This window comes from Hordeum vulgare, chromosome 2H, assembly GCF_904849725.1.
Source record: "Hordeum vulgare subsp. vulgare chromosome 2H, MorexV3_pseudomolecules_assembly, whole genome shotgun sequence".
NCBI classification, from domain to species: Eukaryota; Viridiplantae; Streptophyta; class Magnoliopsida; order Poales; family Poaceae; genus Hordeum; species Hordeum vulgare.
In genome coordinates, this window is record NC_058519.1 from 622,198,332 (window position 1) to 622,221,402 (window position 23,071).

General features: G+C 47.4%; 2 protein-coding genes across 2 annotated transcripts; both read left to right on the top strand.

Annotated features, from left to right (window-relative positions):
- The first annotated feature begins 532 nt into the window (after nt 1–532).
- Nucleotides 533–8,099, top strand: LOC123427967 (anthocyanidin reductase ((2S)-flavan-3-ol-forming)-like). Its single transcript, XM_045112113.1, has 6 exons — nt 533–878; nt 1,122–1,291; nt 1,555–1,755; nt 1,856–2,015; nt 7,461–7,677; nt 7,751–8,099. Exons 1-6 carry the CDS (start codon nt 548–550, stop codon nt 7,896–7,898), a joined length of 1,227 nt encoding a protein of 408 aa, XP_044968048.1. The 5' UTR covers nt 533–547; the 3' UTR covers nt 7,899–8,099.
- A 1,385-nt stretch (nt 8,100–9,484) lies between these two features.
- On the top strand, nt 9,485–13,696 carry LOC123427968 (anthocyanidin reductase ((2S)-flavan-3-ol-forming)-like). Its single transcript, XM_045112114.1, has 6 exons — nt 9,485–9,785; nt 10,046–10,212; nt 12,324–12,530; nt 12,620–12,779; nt 12,909–13,125; nt 13,433–13,696. Exons 1-6 carry the CDS (start codon nt 9,662–9,664, stop codon nt 13,578–13,580), a joined length of 1,023 nt encoding a protein of 340 aa, XP_044968049.1. The 5' UTR covers nt 9,485–9,661; the 3' UTR covers nt 13,581–13,696.
- Nucleotides 13,697–23,071: the final 9,375 nt, after the last annotated feature.

Below are 23,071 nucleotides of genomic sequence, written 5' to 3' on the forward strand. Positions count from 1 at the left end.
ATCGGAGACGAGGACGACGAGGGCGGAGGGGGCATGGCTAAGTCAAGGACGAGCAAAAACATCTCCTATTGCTGGACCCGCCGCTGCCACCGCCGCCATTCTGTCTTTCTGTCTAAGAGCCGTCGTATCACCATAATCTACCGTTTTGCCGCTTGGAGAAGGTGCCTCACCACCAAACAACTTGTCGTGCACTTGCGTCGCACTGGCAGGGAAGTGTCCCGTCATCACCTTTCTTGAACTGGTGGCTTCGTCGGGGATGCCTTCCGACATCAACGAGACAATGGGGAGCAGGGGTAGTGGCGGCGGCTAGGGTTCCTCCCTTGAGCCGCCAGGTAGGCGACGCGGGGCGTGTGAAAAACTTAGATTCACTCTATTTATCGTTTTGATGGAAAGGGATAAAGGAGGTAGCAAAGCATGAGGGATACCACAATTTTTGTAAACCTCTCATATTGCGCGCAAGTTTTCTGAACAAAAGGGAAAAGATATCTCACTCTCTACGTGAAGTCGACCTCAAGTGCCCTACTGACTAAATGCTCGCAGTCGTCCTATGTACAGCAACTCACCACTGGACGAGCTGTACTCCGAGTACGTATCATCTCTTTCGTCCTCTGTACTCTGCAAAATAATAATGCAGTCAGTCACTATCATCTACCAAAAGGACCTTTATCAGCCAGTGTGCCAATCGGCCAGACCAGAGCAGGGCAGAGCAGCCTCCCTCGATCGCGTCGCCAGATCGATCGGGCATCGGCCGGCGATGTCGGCGGGCGAGGGGAGGAAGACGGCGTGCGTCACGGGAGGGAGCGGCTACATCGCTTCGGCGCTCATCAAGCTGCTGCTCGAGAAGGGCTACGCCGTCAAGACCACCGTCAGAAACCCCGGTTGGACCCGATTCCGATTCCTCCTTCCAGTTCTACTCTGTTGTTGTTGTGTGTGTGCCGGCGATTTTCTTTCCCAAGTTCGAGTTGAAAATTTCGGATATTTGCTGGCGCCGACCTTAATTTTGCCCCGCGCTACAAATCCCAAGTTCGACCTTATGCATGCCTAAAGACCGTTTTGCTGCATATTCATCTTCTTTTGCTTGCAATTGTTTTCGCTTCTAACTGAAGATACGGTAATTCTAGATGACATGGAGAAGAACTCCCACCTCAAAGACCTGCAGCAAACGCTTGGGCCCTTGGAGATCATCCGTGCCGATCTGAATGAAGAAGGCAGCTTCGACGAAGCTGTTTCTGGCTGCGACTACGTCTTCCTCGTCGCCGCTCCGGTGAACATGTTGTCTGAAGATCCTGAGGTACACAGCCATCTACGTGACGTTTCGTCTTCATTCACACGATTGTTCTTCCGGCATCTAGCTTCTTCTCTTCATGGATAACTAGCTCAGTTGGCTTGACGTTGGAGTTTGCAACCAGCCCATTGGTGTTCAAGCGTCGGCTCTAACATTTGATGCTTACGGAATTTTTTTCTATAAAAAATATCAGCAGGCTAGTCTAGCCCGGGTTGGTCTCATTAATTTTTCTTCATGGATAACTTACTCTGCTTTGTGTCCGACGGTAGAGAGATGTGATCGAACCCGCGGTTCAAGGAACGCTCAACGTGATGAGGTCGTGCGCGAGAGCAGGCACGGTGAAGCGCGTGATCCTGACGTCGTCGAACGCCGGGGTGTCCAGGAGGCCGCTGCAGGGCGGCGGCCACGTGCTGGACGAGAGCTCCTGGTCCGACGTCGAGTATCTCAGAGCCAACAAGCCACCAACTTGGGTACACAACACAAATCTTTGTGTTCAGTCCCTCTCCCCATCAATGGAAAATTGGAAATATGTCCACAGTATTGGTTCCATCGATGTGATTTGCATCGCAGGCATACGGGGTGTCGAAGGTGCTTCTGGAGAAGGCGGCGAGCGAATTCGCGGAGGAGAAGGGCATCAGCCTCGTCACCGTGTTGCCCGTGACCACACTGGGCGCGGCGCCGGTCGCCAAAGCAAGATCCAGCGTTCCCGTCGTCCTCTCCTTGTTGTCTGGTGAGAGATCCAAGCATCCCTGCTACCTTTGCGTCCGTGTTCACAGCAACGTTTCACAGCTCTCGACACACCCACAAGTAGCTGCAGCAGACTGAGCATCTCCAGCTCGTTTGACCCCTCAAAAGCGTTTTTCTGAAGAAAAATAGCGCTTTTTGGTACGTCGTTGGTGAAATTTTTAATCTGGGGAACACCAATTCCCAGCCGCGAACGGAACCTAGCCGATCCTTAAAAAAAATTAAACGCCCAAACTCAACAAAATTCAGTCAATTTAGACGAAATATAGACAGTTTCATTGAAATTTGGGCGAATAAGAAAACATAGATAAAAAAGCTCAAAAGATTACGCCTTGTCCATGCCGAGAAAGTTGTAGAAGACGGTGTAGTCGTCGCCGCCATTGCCGTCGTCACCGTCGCTCGGCGGCCATCCTTCGGGGCGTCCTTGCTGCAACCCTGTTCTGGATCGCGATTGCGGAGGGGCTTCCTCGGCGTCGTGAACTCCTCGTCGTTGTCGGAGAGCAAGACGATGCCTCCCTTGTCACGGCCGCGGCACCGCTCGGTAATTTCTTTCACAGCACGGTGTTGGCGCTCCATCTCCTGTTTGAGGTTGTCAACACACGACCTAGCGAGGCGGCACTTCAGGTCAGCGGCCATGTCCTCATGCTCCTGGTTAACCACGGTCGTCGGCTCCTTCTTCGGCTTCATCGGTCGAATGTGGCCGCGGGGAGGGGATGGGACGTGACGGCCCTCGTTTATGACGAGGTTGCCGCTGCGGCAGCGTCAGCGGAGCGGCGTCTCCTGCGGCTCGGGCTTCACGGGGACGAGTGGTGCCGCTGTCCCGAAGGAGCGGGAGTGAGAGGATGACTAGGACGATGGGTCCATGCGCCTCGGCACCCAGGAGCTCCCGCTGTGACGAGAGAACGACGACGCGAGGTACTCGAGTCGTGGCTCGTTGCCTCCCTCGATGTGCGCGAGGACATCAAAGAGAGTTCGCCCGGGCGCGCCCCACCGTTGACGGTGGCCCTCCGAGTTCTGGGCCCCTCAACATCGGGACGCGATTGGTAGACGCTAGCTGCTCGGCGTGGCGGCACTGGAAGTAGGCGGTCCACAACGCGAGCATCCTCCGGCAAGCCGGCCCGAATCGCCTCGATCTCGGTGGGGCGGTCCGCGTCGGATGGCGACGGAAGGATGGGGACGCCGGCATCACTCAGTCGACATGCGCCCGGTATGGGCATGTCGGGCGGCATCGGGTAGTTCGCCTCCTGCAGCAGGGGCGCCTCCCATTCGTGCAGCCATCGGTGACCGAAGCCGTTGGTCGCCACCCCATCACCGAGAAAGCTCTCCGCCATTGCGTTTCCCTCGGGTTTTTGAGAGAGAAGGAGGTGGTCGGTGCTAGAGCGTAGGCGAAGAGATGGCTGGTATGTGCGACGAGCGACGGCGAAGATCGGCTTTTATAGTGGCGAGAGGAGCGACGTAGACATGTGGCGGGAAAGAGCGGTGTGAATGCACGACGGGAAAGTGCACGGACGCACGACAGTGGCTTACCATCAATGAAAGGCTGACCTGTGACAACGTTGAATCACACGGGAGCCGAGGCAAGGCGATGAGGACGACTACACAGGACGGATCTGGCGTGGATTGTTTTCGCGTAAATTTCCTTTTCGTCGATGGTCCCGGTCGCCTCCCAGCGTGCTGGGTTCGGCTGGGTCCGCCGGCGTGAATTTTGACCCAACCGACGGAAATTGGGCTCCTTGGGATATAACTAGACGTATTTTTCCACCGGTGATAAAAAAACGTCTGGGGGCTGTTGGGGAGAGGGGGGCAGCTGGAGATGCTCTTATTACAGGATACGTACAAACCTCTCCCCGACAAACACACGAGATAAGGGGCAAAATCACTAGTTAACGAATATACCTTCCAACGATTACTTTCACCTTCATAGGTTGCGACAAGTGGCGCACTGCATGCGTGCCATTTGTCGTAACCTGGGAGTTTTCCCTTCTTTCGTAGATCTGTATTTTCAAAATGTTTTATCTCCAAAACCGTGCGTTCAAATCTCGAACCGTTTTCATCGTTGGCTTTTTCGCAAAACTAGATCCCATGTTGATAGGTTTTGACGAACTTTTTGTTTCACGAAAAAAAACGGAAGAAAAAACCGTGCCTCACGCAATAGAAAAAAACAGAAAACACGTTTTTTTTTCCTTTCCGAAAGGCACGGGTCGTGCCTCTTGCGAAGGCAAAACCGTGCCTCTTACGGAAGCAAAACCGTGCCTCTCGTGAAGAAAAGAGAGCAGAAAATGCGTTTTTCCTCTTTTCGGGACAGGCACGGTCGTGCCTCTCGCAAAGGCAAAATCGTGCATTTTGCGAAGCAAAACCGTACCTCTCGCAAAAAAAAAACCAAAAAACGCGTTTTTCCCTTTCGGGAGAGGCACGGGCGTGCCTCTCGCGAAGGCAAAACCGTGCCTTTCGTGGAAGCAAAACCGTGTCTCTCGTAAAAAAAATGAAAACGCGTTATTTTTTCCTTTCCAAAAGGCACGGGCGTGCCTCTTGTGAAGGCAAAACCGTGCCTGTCATGGAAGCAAAACCGTGACTCTCGCGGAAAAAAAAGAAGTGCAGAAAACGCGTTTTTTTATCTTTTCGGGACAGGCACGGGTGTGCCTCTCGCAAAAGCAAAACCGTGCCTCTCGTAAAAAAAATCCGGAAAACGCGTTTTTTCCTTTCTAGGGCGTCCCTCTTGCGAAGGCAAAACCGTGTCTCTCGTAAAAAAAACAAAAAACGCGTTATTTTTTCCTTTCCGAAAGGCACGGACGTGCCTCTCGGGAAGGCAAAATCGTGTCTTTCGTGAAAGCAAAACCGTGCCTCTCGCAAAAAAATGAAAACACATTTTTTCTCTGCCAAGAGGCACGGCCGTGCCTCTCGACAAGGCAAACCATGCGTCTCACAAAAAAAACAGAAAACAAGTTTTTCGCATAAAAAAGGAAAACGCGTTTTTTCGCTTTTCGCGTCCAAAAGTTACGAAAGACTGATGAAAAACCACAACATCAAAAAAATCAGAAAAAACCACTCTAAAAGAGCAAAAACGCGTACGAAAAAAATAAAAAAACAAAATTCGAAAGAAACGCTCAGTACACGACACGTGGCCGCGGCTAGAAACGCGTCAAGTGGCGGCGCGCGGAAGCGATCGCTGAAAGGCTTCTCAGGGAGCGCTCGGCAACTAGTTGCTCCCGATAAGGGGGCATGCAACAGAGCTTTTAAGCATTACTGCTTTTGTTCGTAACTATAAGTTTTTTTTAAAAATTGCACTATAGACCATACATGAAACAAAATGGATAAATTTACATTTTAAAATATATTTACATACATTCGTATAATTTTTTTAATATAAGTTATATTTAAAAGCGGAGGAGTACATCACACCAAAACGGTCACTCTGTTCGACAGACGGCCCGAACTAACCAGCAGCCCATGCGATTCTAAGAGCATCTCTAGTAGAACCCTCAAACCCTTAAATCTAAAACCAGTTTTAAGGGTTGAGAATTGGTTATTTTTGACACTTTTAAGGGTTGAAAAACATGGGCAAAGACTAGATCCCTTAAATCCAACCCTTATAACAGAATATTCCGTTATAAGGGTTGGGTTTGAGGGTTCTAATCTTTGCCCCAACCCCAACCCTTAAAACTGTCATTTGGCATTGCACAATTTTCACTAGAAAAACATAATAAACCTTCAAACAAACACGGAAATAAAGATCATTGATGCATGGTTTAATAGTTTTTACATCACACAATCATCATCTTCCCCCTCTCATCGGCACCATCACCAAAAAGTTGCACTTGACGCCATTTCCTAGACCACTTCCACGTCCATCAAGCACCTCCATTGTCGCCGGTGGTGGAGTCTTCCACACCGCCATCGCCACCACCACTCATCGGAGTGTCACTTCGAAGAGTAGTGGACGCACCACGGAATATCCTCTTCCTCTTTGCGATGTCCTCCTTGTAGTCCTTCCACCATTGCAATTGTTCTTGATCCATGTCCTTCTTGGACATCATCATGTGCTCCTTCTCTTTCACCATGAGTTCTTTTCATACCTTTGCCTCTTTCACCTTGATCATCCTCTTCTCCAAGTCGGTCTTGCGTTTTGCTTCTTCACGTTTTGCTTTAACTTGTGCAAGCTTGACCTCTTTCTTCTTCTTGGTGATAAGAATCTTCGTCTCCAATGTCTTCCTTGTCAATTCCTCTCTTGCCTTCATCATTTGCTCCATCTTCTCCCTTAGGCTTGATGCCTCTCCTTCCATCTTCACCCTTTGCTTGCCCTTCTTGGTTCCCTCGGGCTTGCCCAAGTTCCTCTCCTTCTCCTCATCTTCACTATCATCCATCCTAAGCATTGCCGACTTCTTGGGTGCGGTCTTTTGATCCCTCAACTTCCACTTGTCAAAGGTTTGAAGAATTACCCAAGGATGCTTAAATGGGAATGGCTTGCCCTTGGAAGCGGCCATCTCCTTGTACCTCATGTCGGGCGGCGGGAGGAGGTTCGGCGACGGCGGCGGGCGGGGTCGCGGGCTTCTTCCGCGCCGCGACCTTCTTCCGCTTCGGGGACGCGACGGCGACCTTGGAGGAAGCCCCTCGCGGCCCACGGGAGGACACCTTCGGCCGGCTCTTCTTGACGGTGGCCGGGGCGGGGACGGTGGCCGGGGCGGGAGCCGTGGAGGCGGCAGGAGGCGGTGCGAGGCCCGCCCGCCGCCGCTTGGCCCCGACATGGGTCGCCGCCACCACATCGGCCACGGTCGGCTGCAGGACGGGGGCGGGGGCGGGGGCGGGCGCGGCGGCTGGCGCGGCGGCGGGCGGGGGCGCGGCGGCGGGGGAAGCCTCCATGGCGGCGAGGACGCCGGAGGAGCTGGGGAGGCGGTGGTAGTTTTCCCTCCCGCGCGATGTGTGAAGAGGAGTGCGGGTTGGGGGGAGTTTTCCCTCCCAACCCTCATTTCTACAGGCTGGGAAGGGGTTTGAGGGTTGGACCTCTAATTTTTTTTACGGTTTTAAGGGTTGTAGTCCACGTCGTTTTTCGATAAAAACCGTAAAAAAAATGGTTATTTTTAAAGGTTTGAGGGTTTGAGGACTCTACTAGAGATGCTCTAACCAGCTCCCCTTGTCCATGGGTCGACCCCTTCATATTTTGTAGTATCAAACTTTGACCATAGTGTTAACTATACTTAATAAAGTATGAACTCTGTCACAAAAAGTGAACCATGGGAAACCCCTACCCATTTTTCAACTTGATCAGTTACCGTTTACAAACTGAAAGGTGCAGCAAAAGAGCCCTGAACTATAGCCCACTGTTATTTTCGCGTGTTGCGAACTGAAACTTGGAGATAGCAATGGATGGTAGACTTTTTTTACATTGCTCCCTTGTGACCGGTGATATTGGCACGTGACCACGCATATTTTTCAGGCGACGAAGCGCGGCTGACAATCCTGAAAGGCGTGCAGTCTGTCACCGGTTCCGTGTCGATAATTCACGTGGAGGATCTCTGCCGCGCCGAGGTGTTCGTCGCGGAGAACGAGACCTCGTCGGGGAGGTACATGTGCTGCAGCCACAACACCACCGTCGTGCAGATCACCCGTCTCCTGGCAGAAAAATTCCCGCAGTACAACGTGAATGCCCAACGGTATACAAGAAGAAATTCCCATCATGCACAAGTGTTCATAGTTGAGTGAGCCACTGACACAAGTTTTCTGCAGATTCGCTGGATGCCCCGAGGAACCGAGAGTGCGCATGTCGTCTCAGAAGCTCGTCGGAGAAGGGTTTGCCTTCAAGCATGAGTGCCTTGGTGAGATATTCGATGACGTTGTCGAGTATGGAAGGAGCACCGGGATTTTGCGCCATTGACATGTTCTTTAGACACCGACCGATATGTGATCGATGGGAACAATAAAATGTGATTTCATGTGAGTGAAGTCTTATGACTGCATTTTGTCTACGTGAAATTGTAGATACGTTTTGCCTTATTTATATTGAAGAAAATTGCAAGGGGAGACGGGATGTAATAACATCTACAGCCGGACTTAATAAATATGACCCCTATACGCTCGTGGATGTGTCCGGTTAGTGATCGTCCATGTATATTTTGAGTCTTTATTTTTCTTACTATGCAGCCGCATTTTTCATATTTTTTTTCATATGTTCGTTCACTTGCATATGATTGATGAAGAAGAAGAGAGAGAAAGAAAAATAATATATAAAAAAGAAAAATGTGATCAGAGATGGGATCGCGTCCTAGGTGACGGATTGACCGGACGTGCCCGGACGTTTTTGCGAGCCCTTATATCGTCCTCATATTTGAGATGTATATAAAAAATGTCAATTAGTTAAGTCGTTTGAGACGGATATGAGGCTCTAATTGAATCGCGTTTTTGTGACTCGTTATTGATCGAACGGCCTGTCCGAACATTTCAAACGGATAAAGGGATCCAGTTATATATGTTCTAAACTCGTCACTTTGGTTGTACTTTATATTGTGTCATCCATCGCTCGCAAGTCCTCATATTTTTTTTGTAACAGAGACCTTGTGTTTTTCCGGTCTTAAATTTTTTGTCTTAGCTTGTCTAATAATGGATGTATTTAAATGTACTAAAATGTGATTAGAACATTTAGATACTTTATATCTAGACAAATTAAAGACAATATTTTTTTATGAAGGAAGTAGAAAGGAGAAATCATGAAAAGTTAGGTCGACCATGTCACGTGGAACACACATCATGCAACCAAGGCGATGGCCACGAAGGTGATAATCCGTCAGCTGAAAAATATCGTTTCACATAAGAGAAACGCTCACCAAATTGCTCACGGTTGAGCTGGTGGGTTGTATAGAAGATGTTGCACAGACCTAGTGACCAACCACCAGCGACATCATCACTTTTCGGCAGTGAATTCTGAGTGTAATTTTCAACTTCTTGAAAACCCCTTCTGCGTTGGTAGTACTCAGAGGCGTATCTAAGGGGTGTGTCGAGTGTGCCATGGCATATCCAAAATTTTAAAAAACATTATTTTAGCATGTAAAAATTAGCAGATTTTGAAGACCCATCTAAGCCAATTAAAATAGACCTAAGATTTTAATAGTGTGCACACCCTTCATTTTATTTCTAGCTACGCCACTAGTAGTACTCCTTCCGTCTCGGTGCATTGAGCATCTTATGAAAATCAAATAATCCCAAAACATTAAGACACATTACAATAGTACTACTTGCATGCATATTAATTAGACCCCATCTATTAATTGTAGGACCAATGCATGTAATATATGCGTCATATTTTTTGAATTTGAAGAGGTCTTCTAATTAATAGCGTGTTTTTCGTTGAGAAAGGAATAGTGTGATTAGCTTCCTCTACAGTTTAATTTCTTCTCCTATCCAATCTTTACATGCCTAGGTTATAGTACATCTTGTAATATGCCTAATGTACCGCGACGGAGGGAGTAATACTAGCCAGCGACTTGTCTAGTGCGGGTTCCTCTTTCGCAGGTTGCAGGCCATTATAGTGTGCCAACAACCACTCCAGAGGAACTACCTCATAACCTCTGTTCTTGAAGCGAGGTGAGCGAGCGAATCATACTTGTCTTTTGCACGAGAGGTACGATCGAGTACTGGCCGGCGATGTCGTCCGCTGAGGGAAGGAAGACGGCGTGCGTCACCGGAGGGAGCGGCTACATCGCCTCGGCGCTCATCAAGCTGTTGCTCGAGAAAGGCTACGCTGTCAAGACCACGGTCAGAGACCCCGGTTCGTTTCTTGTTTGGTCGCCTCTAGTTCTGTCTCGTGCCTAGTTCAGCAACTTTTCTTTCCGATTTTGAGGTCAGATCATGGGCTCTAAACTTTGAAGCGACCTCTTAGTAGGTTCTAAACATGTTTAGTTTATCCATTCAGCTTCCCTTGATAAAGTCAGGGCAGCATCGGTTTGTCTACCCGAATCATCACGCTGAAATTGATGCAAACTGTTTCGGTCTCAACCCACTAACTTACCTACTGTAAGCTGTATGCAGATGACACGGAGAAGAATTCCCACCTCAAGGACTTGCAAGCACTTGGCCCCTTGGAGATCATCCGTGCCCGGCTGGATCAAGAAGGAAGCTTCGACGATGCAGTTTCCGGCTGCGACTACGCCTTCCTCGTCGCCGCCCCGATGAACATCGGCTCAGCAGATCCCGAGGTAAACATAAAATCTCCACCAAAGTTTCGTTTTCATGTGTACGACTGTTGGAGTTGTGGTTGTTGGCACGAGGTACACCATTTAAGTTGTCAGCCATCAGCCATTCAGCCACCACTCACACTCTGACAACTCGCTCTCGGCCGCAGGAGACTTCGGATCCTGTCCACCCCACCGTTAGCGTTGCAGTACTTTGCAACTCAATCACGAAAAACCTATTTCACTCCTAAAAACCTATTTATTCAATTCTAAAAACCTATTTCACTCCTTTCAGGAGAGTGATTTCACTCATTTCAAACATTTGAATTTATACACGTTTGAAATGTATTCAAGAGGGATCTCATTCTAAAGGTCTTGACGCCAGAAGTTCGAATATACATATAATTTCAAAAATAAAATTATGGTTTAAAATATAATTTAATTCTGTCATGCATGCAATTCTGCCATATAATTTAAACTAGCATAAATATGATAAATGTATGGTTGTTGTGTAGCAGTGTGGGAGAGAAGAGAGTCAATATATTTAATTCTACCATGCATGCAATTCTCTGGGATCTACTTGTACCTTTTAAGAGCATCTTCAACAGCCGCGCTTCGCGTCGCGCCCAAAAAATATTTTTACAGCGCGCGCTGGCTGGTTTAGCGCAGGGATAGGCGCTGGCTCCAACAGCCGCGCTATAATGCAACGCGCGCGCCGCACTCCAGCAGTGCTCAAAAATACAGCGCGCGCAGCAGGCACAAACCACATATATATTTCAAAAAATAGTGAGAAAAACGATCAAACAAACAAAATAAATCAACAATAAATAGTTATTACAACTCAAACAAATAGTTTCTCGTTCAGTACAACAAATAATGCAATAAACACAACCAATAATTCATGAACAATACAATACAAATAATGCAATCAAATCATGCTCTTTGTCGTCCATGCCATACCCACCAATCTTCAATCAGATCCTCGGGCGTCGGAGGCGCGCGAGGGCCGGCCGAACTAGGAGGGGTGGGGCGGAAGCGCGGCGGCGCGGGGAGGCCGGGGAAGCGCCTGAACGGCGGGCGCGGGCGGCGGGCGCAGCGGAGACAGGTCGGGGAAGCGCCGGCGGGCGCGGGCGGCGACGGCGGCTCGGGGATAGGCCGAGGCAGCGCCGAACGGTGGCGCGAGCGGCGGCGGCGACGCGGTCGGATGGGGGCGGCGGCGCGGTCGGATGGGGGAGGTCGCGAGAGTGCAGAGCGAGCGCAGAGAGTGCACAGCCAGCGCAGGAGAGAGCGCAGAAGAAAGAAGGAGCGAGCGCGGGAGAGTCGCGCGCGCGGAAGCCGGCGCAGCAAATAATGGGCGCGGGATTGCGTTTCGACCAGCGCGCTCAATTGAAAATGGCGCGCGCGCCGTTTTTGCGCACCCGCTGGAGCTGCCGCCGCGTCGCGCGCGCGCTAAATACAGCCTTTTTTACGACGCGGCGCTTGTATAGCGCGGCTGTTGGAGATGCTCTAAGAATACGAGTGGTGAGCGGAAATCCCTTTTGGAGCTCGGTCACCAGTGAGGCCTCTAAATTCGAATTTTAAATTTAATCGAAATTCATATTTTTACATTTCAATTTTTTTTTTAAAATACAGATATACATGAAGATATAACATACATGTGTGTAAATTTTCAGTTCAAAATACATTGAAAGGAGGTCTATGTGAAAAAGACAAATCTGGGGCTGTTTAACACATGATACTATTCATCCTCTCAGGTCGCGAATTTTCTTTTTTGTACAGGTCGCAATTCAAGGTATTTCATCATGAATTTTTACATACACGTGGATTACATCCTTACATACACGCATATTTTTTTTAGATTTTTCTGAAACATAAAAAATTGAATTTGATTTTTTTTAAATAAAGACCTTCATGGAGCTCAGCCTCCAAAACGCGTCTCTCAGTGATGAGCTTCTATTATACCTGGTTATACATATGGATCGATGAACCCTCACTTATGCACATATCATAAAACATGCGAATGATGGATGCTATGTCGGTACATACCGGCACCGGTAAAAGAGACTTTGCGAACTCAATCATGCCACTTTTCTTCTCTTTGCGGATAACATGCTGTGCATCGTGTTCGACGGCAGAGGGATCTGATCGAGCCGGCCGTGCAAGGAACACTCAACGTGATGAGATCGTGCGTGAGAGCCGGGACGGTGAAGCGGGTGATCCTGACGTCGTCGGATGCCGGGGTGTCCAGGAGGCCGCTGCAGGGCGGCGGCCACGTGCTGGATCTGGACGAGGGCTCCTGGTCCGACGTCGAGTACCTCAGAGCCAACAAGCCACCAACTTGGGTACATAAAACAAAACCGTGTGTTCGTTCTCTCTGGCCCGTACATTTACGTTCATTGAAGCTATTGTGCACCTGTAATTTGCATCGTAGGACTACGCGGTGTCCAAGGTGCTTCTGGAGAAGGCGGCGATCGAATTCGCCGAGGACAACGGCATCAGCCTTGTCACCGTGTTGCCCGTGTTCACCTTGGGCGCGGCGCCGGTCTCCAAGGCCAGAACCAGCGTCCCCGTCACCCTCTCCCTCTTGTCTGGTGAGAGAGCTGTCCCTCCATACCATTTCTCTGTTTATACAACATGATCGATGCTTGCTACTGGAGTAGATGAGTGTTAATTTGACTGGTGACATATGTATATGTCTGCGTGTCTTCTCCATTTTTCAGGCGATGTGACACAGCTGGACATCCTGATAGGCCTGCAGTCGGTCACCGACTCCGTGTCGATATGCCACGTGGATGACCTCTGTCACGCCGAGGTGTTTGTAGCCGAGAATGAGTCGTCGGCGGGCAGGTATATTTGCTGCAGCCACAACACCACCCTCGTGCAGCTCGCCCATCTCCTAGCCGAGAAGTACCCACGGTACAACGTGAAACCTGAACGGTATGCTAACCGTCTGCCCGTTGACACGAGTGCATGTTTACTTTTAACACTTTTGCTTCTGTACAACCCCTCCTCCATAAAACGTATAAAGAAGAATGTATATCCACCTCGTATTGTATACTATAGACCGCCATATGTATATCTACCTCATATATATAGTATACGTATGACGCCTATAGTGTATAATACGAGACGAGTATACATTCTCCTTTATACGTTTTGTGAGGAAGGGAGGTTGTACCGAAGCATACCTCTACTTTTAATTTTAATACGGATTTAACAACATGCGAGTACATACTTTCTGTAGATTTGCTGGGTCCCATGAGAAGCCGAGAGTGTGTTTATCGTCTCAGAAGCTCATTGGGGAAGGGTTCGAGTTCAAGCGCAATGACCTAGGCGAGATCTTCGACGACCTCGTTGAGTACGGCAGGACCACGGGGATCCTTCAGCACTGATATATGTATGTTGGATGCAGATGGATATGTAACTGGATCAAAACAATGCCGTGTAGGCTGAAAACCCCATGCTTGTATTTTGATGTGTTATGATGTTAATTACTTCTTGCCCTATGCGTCTTGGTCCAACTATAGACTAGAAATAATCTACAGCTGCTGTTAAGTCCACCAGCTCGGACAAACACTTGAGAAACGAAGCACAAGCTAGTGAAGTGCTGGTACACACACGAGTAGAGGAGGTCACACCAGCATAGTATGAGCTGAAGTGCATTGTACTACTGCTACTACTTAGAAGTTGAAGAGGATTCCATGGAAAACGATCAGATTCAATCGGCTAGTTTTCCACTCCATCAACCGCCACGCTTGCTTGACGCATGTCTTCTCTGGATTAGGCCCATCGCTTCCTCACCTTAGAGCATGGTTAATAGTATAGCCAACTGCTGGCTATAAACAGTCTTATAGCCCACCTTATAGCTAGCTTGTACAATAGTTAGTTATAAAAAAGTACTACTTTTATCATATATGACCCACGTTTCATTCTTACAAAGCACCTAGGAACACGTGCTTCCCTTCTCTCTCCTCTTCTCTCTAATCCAACTCAGCAGAAATATAATATTTTAATCCTTAAAGTCTGCTGACTGTATCTTATTATACTTGCTCTTACAGCGTTACCTTCACGCACACGTTTCCTCCCAGCCTTCTTTTTTCTATGCGAATCCTCTCGCTCGCCGTTCGTCATCGAATAGTGTTGCAGCCGCCGCTGCTAGCCTGCTACCTTTCCCAATCACTGTATTGCAAGCTCCATGGATAAAACGGTGCACATCGAGCCCTCCCCCTCCCCCCTTCATCCCACCATGGCTGCGATCCTGCGACCACTTCTGTGCTTCATATCCATGCTTCATCCCGTCGGCGCTGCGTTGGAGCTCCGCTTGTTAGATTGATCTCTTCCCGTGTTGGCCCAACGGCCCACCGGACCCCTGATCCACGTGTCCTGATCGGAGGTGCCCAATCCATTATGGTTGGTGGACCCCTGTGACCCGCGCTATATTAATAGAGGTGAGGGGCTGGGACACGAACTACGAGATTTGCCGCCGCCACACACCCCACCGACAAACCCTTTTGATCTAGGGCTAGTGCGATGCTCACGGGAAGCACCACCTCCACTTCTCCATCTCTCTGTCATCGTCGCCGTCATCATCTCACCATGGATGCCAGTGGGAGCACCTCAAGTGCAGGACAAGGTAAAACCTATCACTATTGTTACCGGAATCCTATCCTACACGATCTAGTGGTTGCATCAATGGTATCAGCCAGAGATTGGTTTAGGATTTTCGGTACAAAACAGAAAAGAACTCCCCATCCCCAAAGAACCCAAGCAGGGCAAAGATAACAAAAACAGCAAAAGCTCACCGGAGAGGGCTTCAGGCCTCGCCGGCAAAGAGCGTCGCCGCAAGGCCGCGCGAGTGCCTCTCGATCCCCACACGCATCGGCAAGTGAGGTGCAGGGAAGAAGAACAAAGCCTCCCCAAGGGGGCAAAAGGGCACCACCACCGCACCGCTTGATGGTGGCGCGCCCAACCTCGGGAGCTCGCGCACACAGGCAATGGGGACAGAGGGGGCACCGCTGCTTCACGTCGTCGTTGTCCTCGGTGACACAGAGAGGAGACGTGGGTGGTGGAGAAAGAGAGGAAGAAGGGAAGGGGAAAAGGGTCAGCTCGGCTCGCGCGGCGCGGTGACGTGACGCCGTCGCCGGTGGCCGGCGTGGCTTCCCGCGCCATCGGCGTGGCCGGCCGGCGCAGAGACACGCGAGAGGCGTGGGGAAGAGGGGGAGAAGACCGGGCATTCGCGGCGGCACAAGCTCGTCGTCGCCGGCGCGCCGCCTTCGCCCCGAGCGCGCGCGAGAGAGAGAGAGAACTGCGGGCAAGGTTGTGAGAATCGCGATTCTAAATCAGATCGGAGCTCTGTTGTTAGGATCGTGAATTGTAGAATCATAACTATCACGATCGTAGAATCTAAGATTTTATGAGCAAAATCGTAGAATCAGAGGGGCTAGTTTGGATTGTAAAGTCGTAAGATTCTAAGACTTGAGTCGCGATTCTCACAACTTTGGCTGCGGGAGAGCAGGGAGGCGAGCGGCGCACGAGGGGGAGAATGAGCTAGGGTTTTCTTCCCCAGCCGCCCCAGACCCCTTTTGTTCGAGCTAGAACCGCGTTGGACTGTCGGATTTGATCCGACGGTCGCGAGGGAAACCCTAGCCCTGGCCGGGCCAGTTTGGCCGACACCCCATGCGAGGAGGTGCAAGGGAGCAGGCCGTTTTCGGCCCGAGGAGCTCCAACAGTTTTCTATTTCTTTTTAGTTTTTGTTCCGTTTTACGCAAAAACAATATATATAGTCTTGATTCCTCTTCTATGCAATTTTTTCCAACGAAAATTTTGTTTATAAAATAGAAAAGAAACAGAAATGTTTCTGCAAAGAAAAATAAAAGTTTCTAAAAACAAAAAGAGACATTTTCAGAAAAAGAAAAGTGCATGGATTTTATAATGAGAAAAATAAAGTTCATGAATATTTATTTCGTAACAGAAATGTTTTTTGTAAAGTAGAAAAAGTACATGAATTTTATATTCACGTTTTCAGCTGCCAATTATTTATTTTAGTGCTCTTTTCACAAAGCAAATAACATATTAAAAGGAGCATATTAGAGTGTTTATTAAGAAAGAATATGATTCTGTTATTTTCTGATCAACGTTGTTAATAACATAATCATGTTTTATCATCATTAGAATTCAAATTGCATTTATTTCTAAAAAAAATTCAACGGTAATATAGATTTAATTGCATAGACAATTGTATGGTTAATTTGACCAACGTTGGATTAATTGCATATGATCGTCATACTGATCTCACTTAAATTGTGATTTCAGGAGGCTACCACTTGATGAGTTGCCTAAAAGATGTTCCGACACTCAGAGGTGACAACTACACTGAGTGGAGGAACAAAGTAGATATGGCATTTATCTGTGCTGAGGTGGACTGGGTTCTGGAGGAACCACAACCCGTTAGACCTACACAGCCAGTCAGAGAGGCCACTGATGATGATGATGCATGGGAGAAAAAGAAGATGGATCATGCTCCAGTGGAGATGTCCTTTACCCTCGAAAATCAAAAGTGGCTCAACGCCAACAAAAAGTGTCTGGCATTTATAAAGAATACAATTGAGAACGCCATTGTGGGCTCAATTGCAGAGTGCACTTCCGCACGGGTGATGCTTACAAAGATAAAGAGGCAGTTCACTGGTTCTTCAATGGCATATGCCACCCAGTTGATAAAACAACTGGTTACAGAAAACTACACTGGCGGTGCCATGTCATTAGAGAGCACATTCTTCGGATGAGCAACATGGCAGCAAAGCTCAAGCCAATGGACACGGATCTGGAAATCAAACCAGCACTCCTCGTCCACTTGGTCATGGCTTCACTGCCAAAGGAGTTTGAAACTTTTGTTGTAAACTATAACATGTCACCTAAAACATGGGACATTGAAAAGACAATAGCAATGTGTGTCCAAGAAGAGGACAGACTGAAAGCCTCACATGGTGGTTCACTCAACTATGTGAAGGACAATAAGAAAAAGAGTTTCAGTCACAATAGTAAAGGTTCTCCTTCAAAGCCACATGGTAAAGGCCCCTCGCACATTCGGCATCAGCAAAAGCCTCTTCCAGTGGACAAGGACACTTGTCTCGACTACAAGAAGACAGGGCACTACAAAAAGGATTGCCTTGACTGGCTAAAGACCATCATGGCAAAGAGAGGTAACGACATCGTTTCCTTTGTTAATGAATCCCTGTATTCACAGTTTTCAAAATCTACTTGGTGGATTGACTCACGTGCAACTGTTCATGTTGCAAATTCATTACAGGGATTCCATTCGACGAGGACTATGCAAAGAAGAGAAAGAAGTATTGAAGTCGGAAATGACGTCCAAGCAGAAGTTGAAGCTGTCGGCGACATCTCCTTGGAGTTGGCTCAAGGATTCAATCTTTTGCTTAGAGACGTCTTATTTGTTCCTTTGTGTCATAGAAATTTAATAAGTTTTTTTTGTTTAGATAAAGGCAATTATGAATGTTATTTTGGACATGGCAAGTGTGCCATATGGTATAATAATGCTTATGTTGGTGTTGCTTTACTTCACAACAAGCTTTATTTATTATCACTTCGTGAAAAAGTGCATTACGTGTGTAATGTGAATGAGCAAGATTCCTCGTCGAACAAAGAACAAAAGAAAAGAAAGAGAACTCGCGACTCAACGAAGTTATGGCCCTGTTGTTTGGCCTATATTTCGAAAGGGAGGATAGAAAGACTAACTAAAAGTGAGATTCTTCCTCCACTAGAGTTCTCAGATTTAGAACAATGCATTGGTTGTGTTAAAGGAAAGTATGCAAAACAAATTTAAAAAGGTGCGAACCAAAGCACCGGAACACTAGAAATCATCCACACCGACATTTGTGGACCATTTCATGTGAAAAGCGTGGATGGCTATGACTCGTTCATAACATTCACAGATGACTACTCCTGTTTCGGTTATATTTATCCAATCAAAGAAAGAAATGAAGCATTGGATAAATTCAAAAATTTCAAATCTGAAGTTGAAAATCAACCATTTTCTCACTATCCGTTGTAACTCCAACCATGACAACTATGGGAGAAGATCCGGAACCTGTCCTTCAGTATCTGACTGAACCCGTTGTTGAACATGAAAGGGAGGTACAACAGCCAATTTTAGAGGATGTGCCAGAGAATGACGCACTTAGAAGGTCTAACAGAACTAGAAGATCGGCTATTTTTTATGATTATAAAGTTTATAACACAGAATTAGTTCATATGGAAGGTGATCCCGCTTCATATGAAGAAGCCATGAGAATCCCTCACTCATCAAAGTGGTTGGAGGCAATGGAAGACGAGATGAACTCGATGAGTTCCAACGATGTTTGGGACTTAGAGATTATCCCTAAAGGAGCCAAAACAGTAGGCTCTAAATGGGTCTACGAAACTAAGTATGACTCTAATGGGAATATAGAAAACTATAAAGCATGACTCAGGGCAAAAGGATTTACACAAAGAGAAGGGATAGACTACAATGAGACTTTTTTCCCAGTCTCATGTAAGGATTCCTTCAGAATCATAATGGCATTAGTTGCACATTTTGATTTAGAGTTGCATCAAATGGATGTAAAGACGGCATTTCTAAACGGAGATTTAAAAGAAAATGCCTACATGAAACAACCCAAGGTTTTTATCATGGAAGGCGGAAGATATGGGATGCCGCCTGAAGAAATCCATTTATGGACTAAGGCAAGCCTCTAGACAGTGGTATCTAAAGTTTAACGATACAACTAAAAGATTTGGATTTAAGCAAAAATGTTGAGGATAACTGCGTTTATGCAAAGTTCAAAAATGGGGAATACATTTTCCTAGTCTTGTATGTGCATGATATCTTGCTTGCAAGCAATGGTGTTAGTCTACTACAAGAAACAAAGAAGTTTTTATCCTCAAACTTTGATATGAAGGATCTTGGTGATGCTTCATATGTTTTGGGCATTGAAATTCACCGAGATAGGAAAATGGAGTCTTAGGACTATCGCAGAAAGCATATTTGGAAAAGGTTTTCAAAAAGGTACAATATGCATGCAAGTAAGGCCACACCTGCTCCTATAGTCAAGGGCGACAGTTTTGGGAAATTCCAATGTCCCAAGAACCAGTACGAGCTCGATGAGATGAAAGCAGTGCCATATACTTCGACTGTTGAAAGTTTACAGTATGCACAAGTGTGCACCCGCCCTGACTTAGCTTTTATCATCGGGGTACTTGGTAGATATCAAGAGAATCCAATCCTAGAGCATTGGGAAGATGGTAAAGAAAGCATTGCGCTATGCGCGAGGCACAAAGGATATCATGCTAACATACAGAAGATCTGATTCCCTAGAGATAAAAGGGTATTTAGACACAGATTTTGCGGAGATAGAGATGATAGAAAATCCACGTCAGGATACGTGTTCACTCTCGCTGGAGGAGCTATTTCGTAGAAAAGCTCCAAACAGACCGTAGTTGCATCGTCCATGATGCAAGCAGAGTTTATAGCATGTTTCGAAGCCACCGGGCAGGTGATGTGGCTAAAGAAATTTATAACTGCCTTGAAAGTGGTAGATTGTATTCACAAACCACTAAAGATGTACTGCGACAACCAGCCCGCAATATTTTATGCTCACAACAACAAGTCGAGTAATGCTCTCAAGACGATAGATATAAAGTATTATGTTGTGGAAGATAAAATCGAGGATCACATTATAAGTCTCGAGCATATAAGGACAAAGGATATGCTTGCAGATCCGCCAACGAAAGTCTTACCACCCAATGTGTTCAAGGAACACTTAGCCGACATGGGTTTAATGGAAAGCCTATGATTCCTGGATCATAAGAGGCCCAAAAAGAACGGAATTTGTTTCTAAACAAAACGTATGTTCTACCTGTATGATTCTATAGGCAGTTAAGCTGTGAGATGAGACATGCTCTATGTACCAATATGTGATGGAACAAATAAACTAGAAAGTATAAAGTTAAAAGTAAAAGTTGAGATCAAGGGGGAGAATGTTAGATTGATCTCTTCCCGTGTGGGCCCAACGGCCCATCGGACCCCTGATCTACGCGCCCTGATCGGGGGCGCCCAACCCGTTATGGTTGGTGGGCCCCTGTGACCCGTGCTATATTAACAGAGGTGGGGGCTGGGCACGGACTACGAGATTCACCGCCGCAACACACCCCACCGACAAACCCTTCCGATCTAGGGCTAGCGCAGTGCTCACGGGAAGCATCACGTCCACCTCTCCATCTCTATGTCAGCGCCGCCGTCACCATCTCACCATGGACGCCGGCGGGAGCACCTCAAGTGCAGGACAAAGTAAAACCTATCACTATTGTTACCGAAATCCTATCCTACATGATCTAGTGGTTCCATCACCGCTAGGGCTGTAATGGAGCTCGGCCGGAATTGCCATGGAGCTTCGCCGGAGCCGTCGACGCTGCGTTAGAGCTCCGCCGGGGCTGCAATGGAACTCAACAGAGTCGCCATGGAGCTTCGCCAGAGCCGTCGATGTTGCGTTGGAGCTCCATCAGGGCTTCAATTGGAACTCGACTGGAGTTGCGATTGAGCTTCATTGGAGCAATCGGCGCTACATTGGAGCTTGGCGAGAGCGTCGGTGTTGCGTTGAAGCTCCACCGGAGCTGCAATGGAGCTCGGCGGACGCCCTCACTGCTGCGTTGGAGCTCCGCCGAGGCTTCAATGGCGTTGTGTTGAAGTTGACGCGCTCGCTTCTGTGATCCAACGGCCACCAGCACGCTAATCGAAGGACTGAATAGATGGATGATTTTGGCTCATTCGTAGCCGCCCCCTTTGTCTATTGCTCTTTGGCTGATCCGAGTGGAATGATTTACATCGAAGGAGTAGTGCTCCTTATATAGGACTAAAAAATGACGTAAGGAGTTGATCTAAGTGCTTCGTGCTAGTTTTTTCTGATTTATGTGCTTAGGCCCAAACTTTTTCAGGCATTGGGGGCGCCTCAAAGATTAGGCACTTAAAGCGCGAGGCGAGGCGATGCCTTAGTTCATTTTTCTGAACAGATGATGATGAATAAAATGACTAGAGCATTAGACATAAATAGTCAAAATACCTTGAATTTTTCGGTTGTTGAGCCGAGACAGCATCTATTTTTTCCATCTTTCTTCCCATTTCTTTCTTACACAGTAGAAATCTGCATAAAGATGGAACATACATGGTTAAAACTTGACTTAAGTACTTAACAGACGACCATTGGTAAGGAAAACATAGAGTAAATGGGAGTACAAGTGCAAAAGCAAATAAGATGACAAACATGAGTGCAAAAGGAAATAATTCTAGCTCTCCACAACCACAAGTCCACAACACAAAATAAATTAGGTTCACAAATTATAACATAAAATAGGTTGCAAACAGGCAAACACAATGAACTCATAAGCAAGGTTGTCCACTCTCAATGCTCAATAGCCATCATTGAACTCATCCATGGTATAATTTGTGTTGTCTTCACCATCTTGGTCAGCACTAGTTGGATCTTCTTCATCACCGGTCACATCAACATCATCTTGAGGAAAGTCTGAATCATTATCCTCTCCATTGGGGATACTTGAATGTTGTTCTTGGTCATCGTCTTCGCCATCTTCATTATGAAATGGTTGTGATGGAGCATACCTTTTGCATTGCCTCTCGTACTGGATATTGGCATTTGAGTGCCTCCTTTCCATGGTTGCAGCTCTAGGAAAATTGTGACCTCGCAGTGACGAACTTGCACCAACAACCTCATCAATAAGCTCCCATGAAATGTCATTGGGACACCCTCGAGCACATTGGGTTGCATGTATTGTTGGGTCAACCCACTCATTGCCCCGATCAAAATCCTCAATGATAAGAGGATCATAGCTTTTGTCACCCATCTTCTCACGACTCTTTTTAAACCTATCCATGTTCTTCCGGTTGTATGAAACAAAGACATTGTCATTCAATCTTTGAACTTGTAAATGGTTCCTTTTCTTTGTGTGGATCTACAAATAGCAAATAGAGTGAATAAAGAGAAAGAAATTAACTTTCTGAAATTAACCTGCTCTTGCTGAAATAAGGAGAAAGAAGCTACTCAAAAATTCAAATGTGCTCCAATTTCTCTCACAATCGGATGATGAAGCACAAAGACTAACAATACACTTTGCAAGCCTTTGTAGCTCAATTTCTCGACCACCATATGAACGCCACCAATCAACTTAAATGGTAAAAAGTAAAAACCCAAATTAGCAAAGGTTCCTTGCTGAAATTAAATTGCTTTTTGATACGTCCATTTTGCATCATGCTTTCATGTTGATATTTATCGCTTTATGGACCGTTATTATACTTTGTGGTACCATACTTATGCCTTTTCTCTCTTATTTTGCAAGGTTTATTTGAAGAGGGAGAATACCGGCAGCTGGAATTCTGGACTGGAAAAGGAGCAAGTCTGAGTCCTCTATTTTGTGCAACTCCAAATGCCCTAAAAATGAACGTGGAATTTTTTGGGAATATATAAAAAATATTGGGCGAAAGAAGTGCCGGAGGGGAGCTGCCAGGGGCCCACAAGCCTGGTGGCCGCGGCCTGCCCCCCTGGCCGCGGCAACAGGGCTTGTGGGCACCCTGGTGGCCCACTGGCCCCCTCTTCTGCTATATGAAGGGTTTCGTTTGGAAAAAATTCAGGGCGGAGCTTTTTTGAGGAGGCGCGGCCGCCATGAGGCGGAACTTGAGCAGAACCAATCTAGAGCTCCGGCAGGACGATCCTGCCGGGGAAACTTCCCTCCCGGAGGGGGAAATCGTCGCCATCGTCATCACCAACACTCCTTTCATCGGAGGGGACTCGTCTCCATCAACATCTTCATCAGTACCATC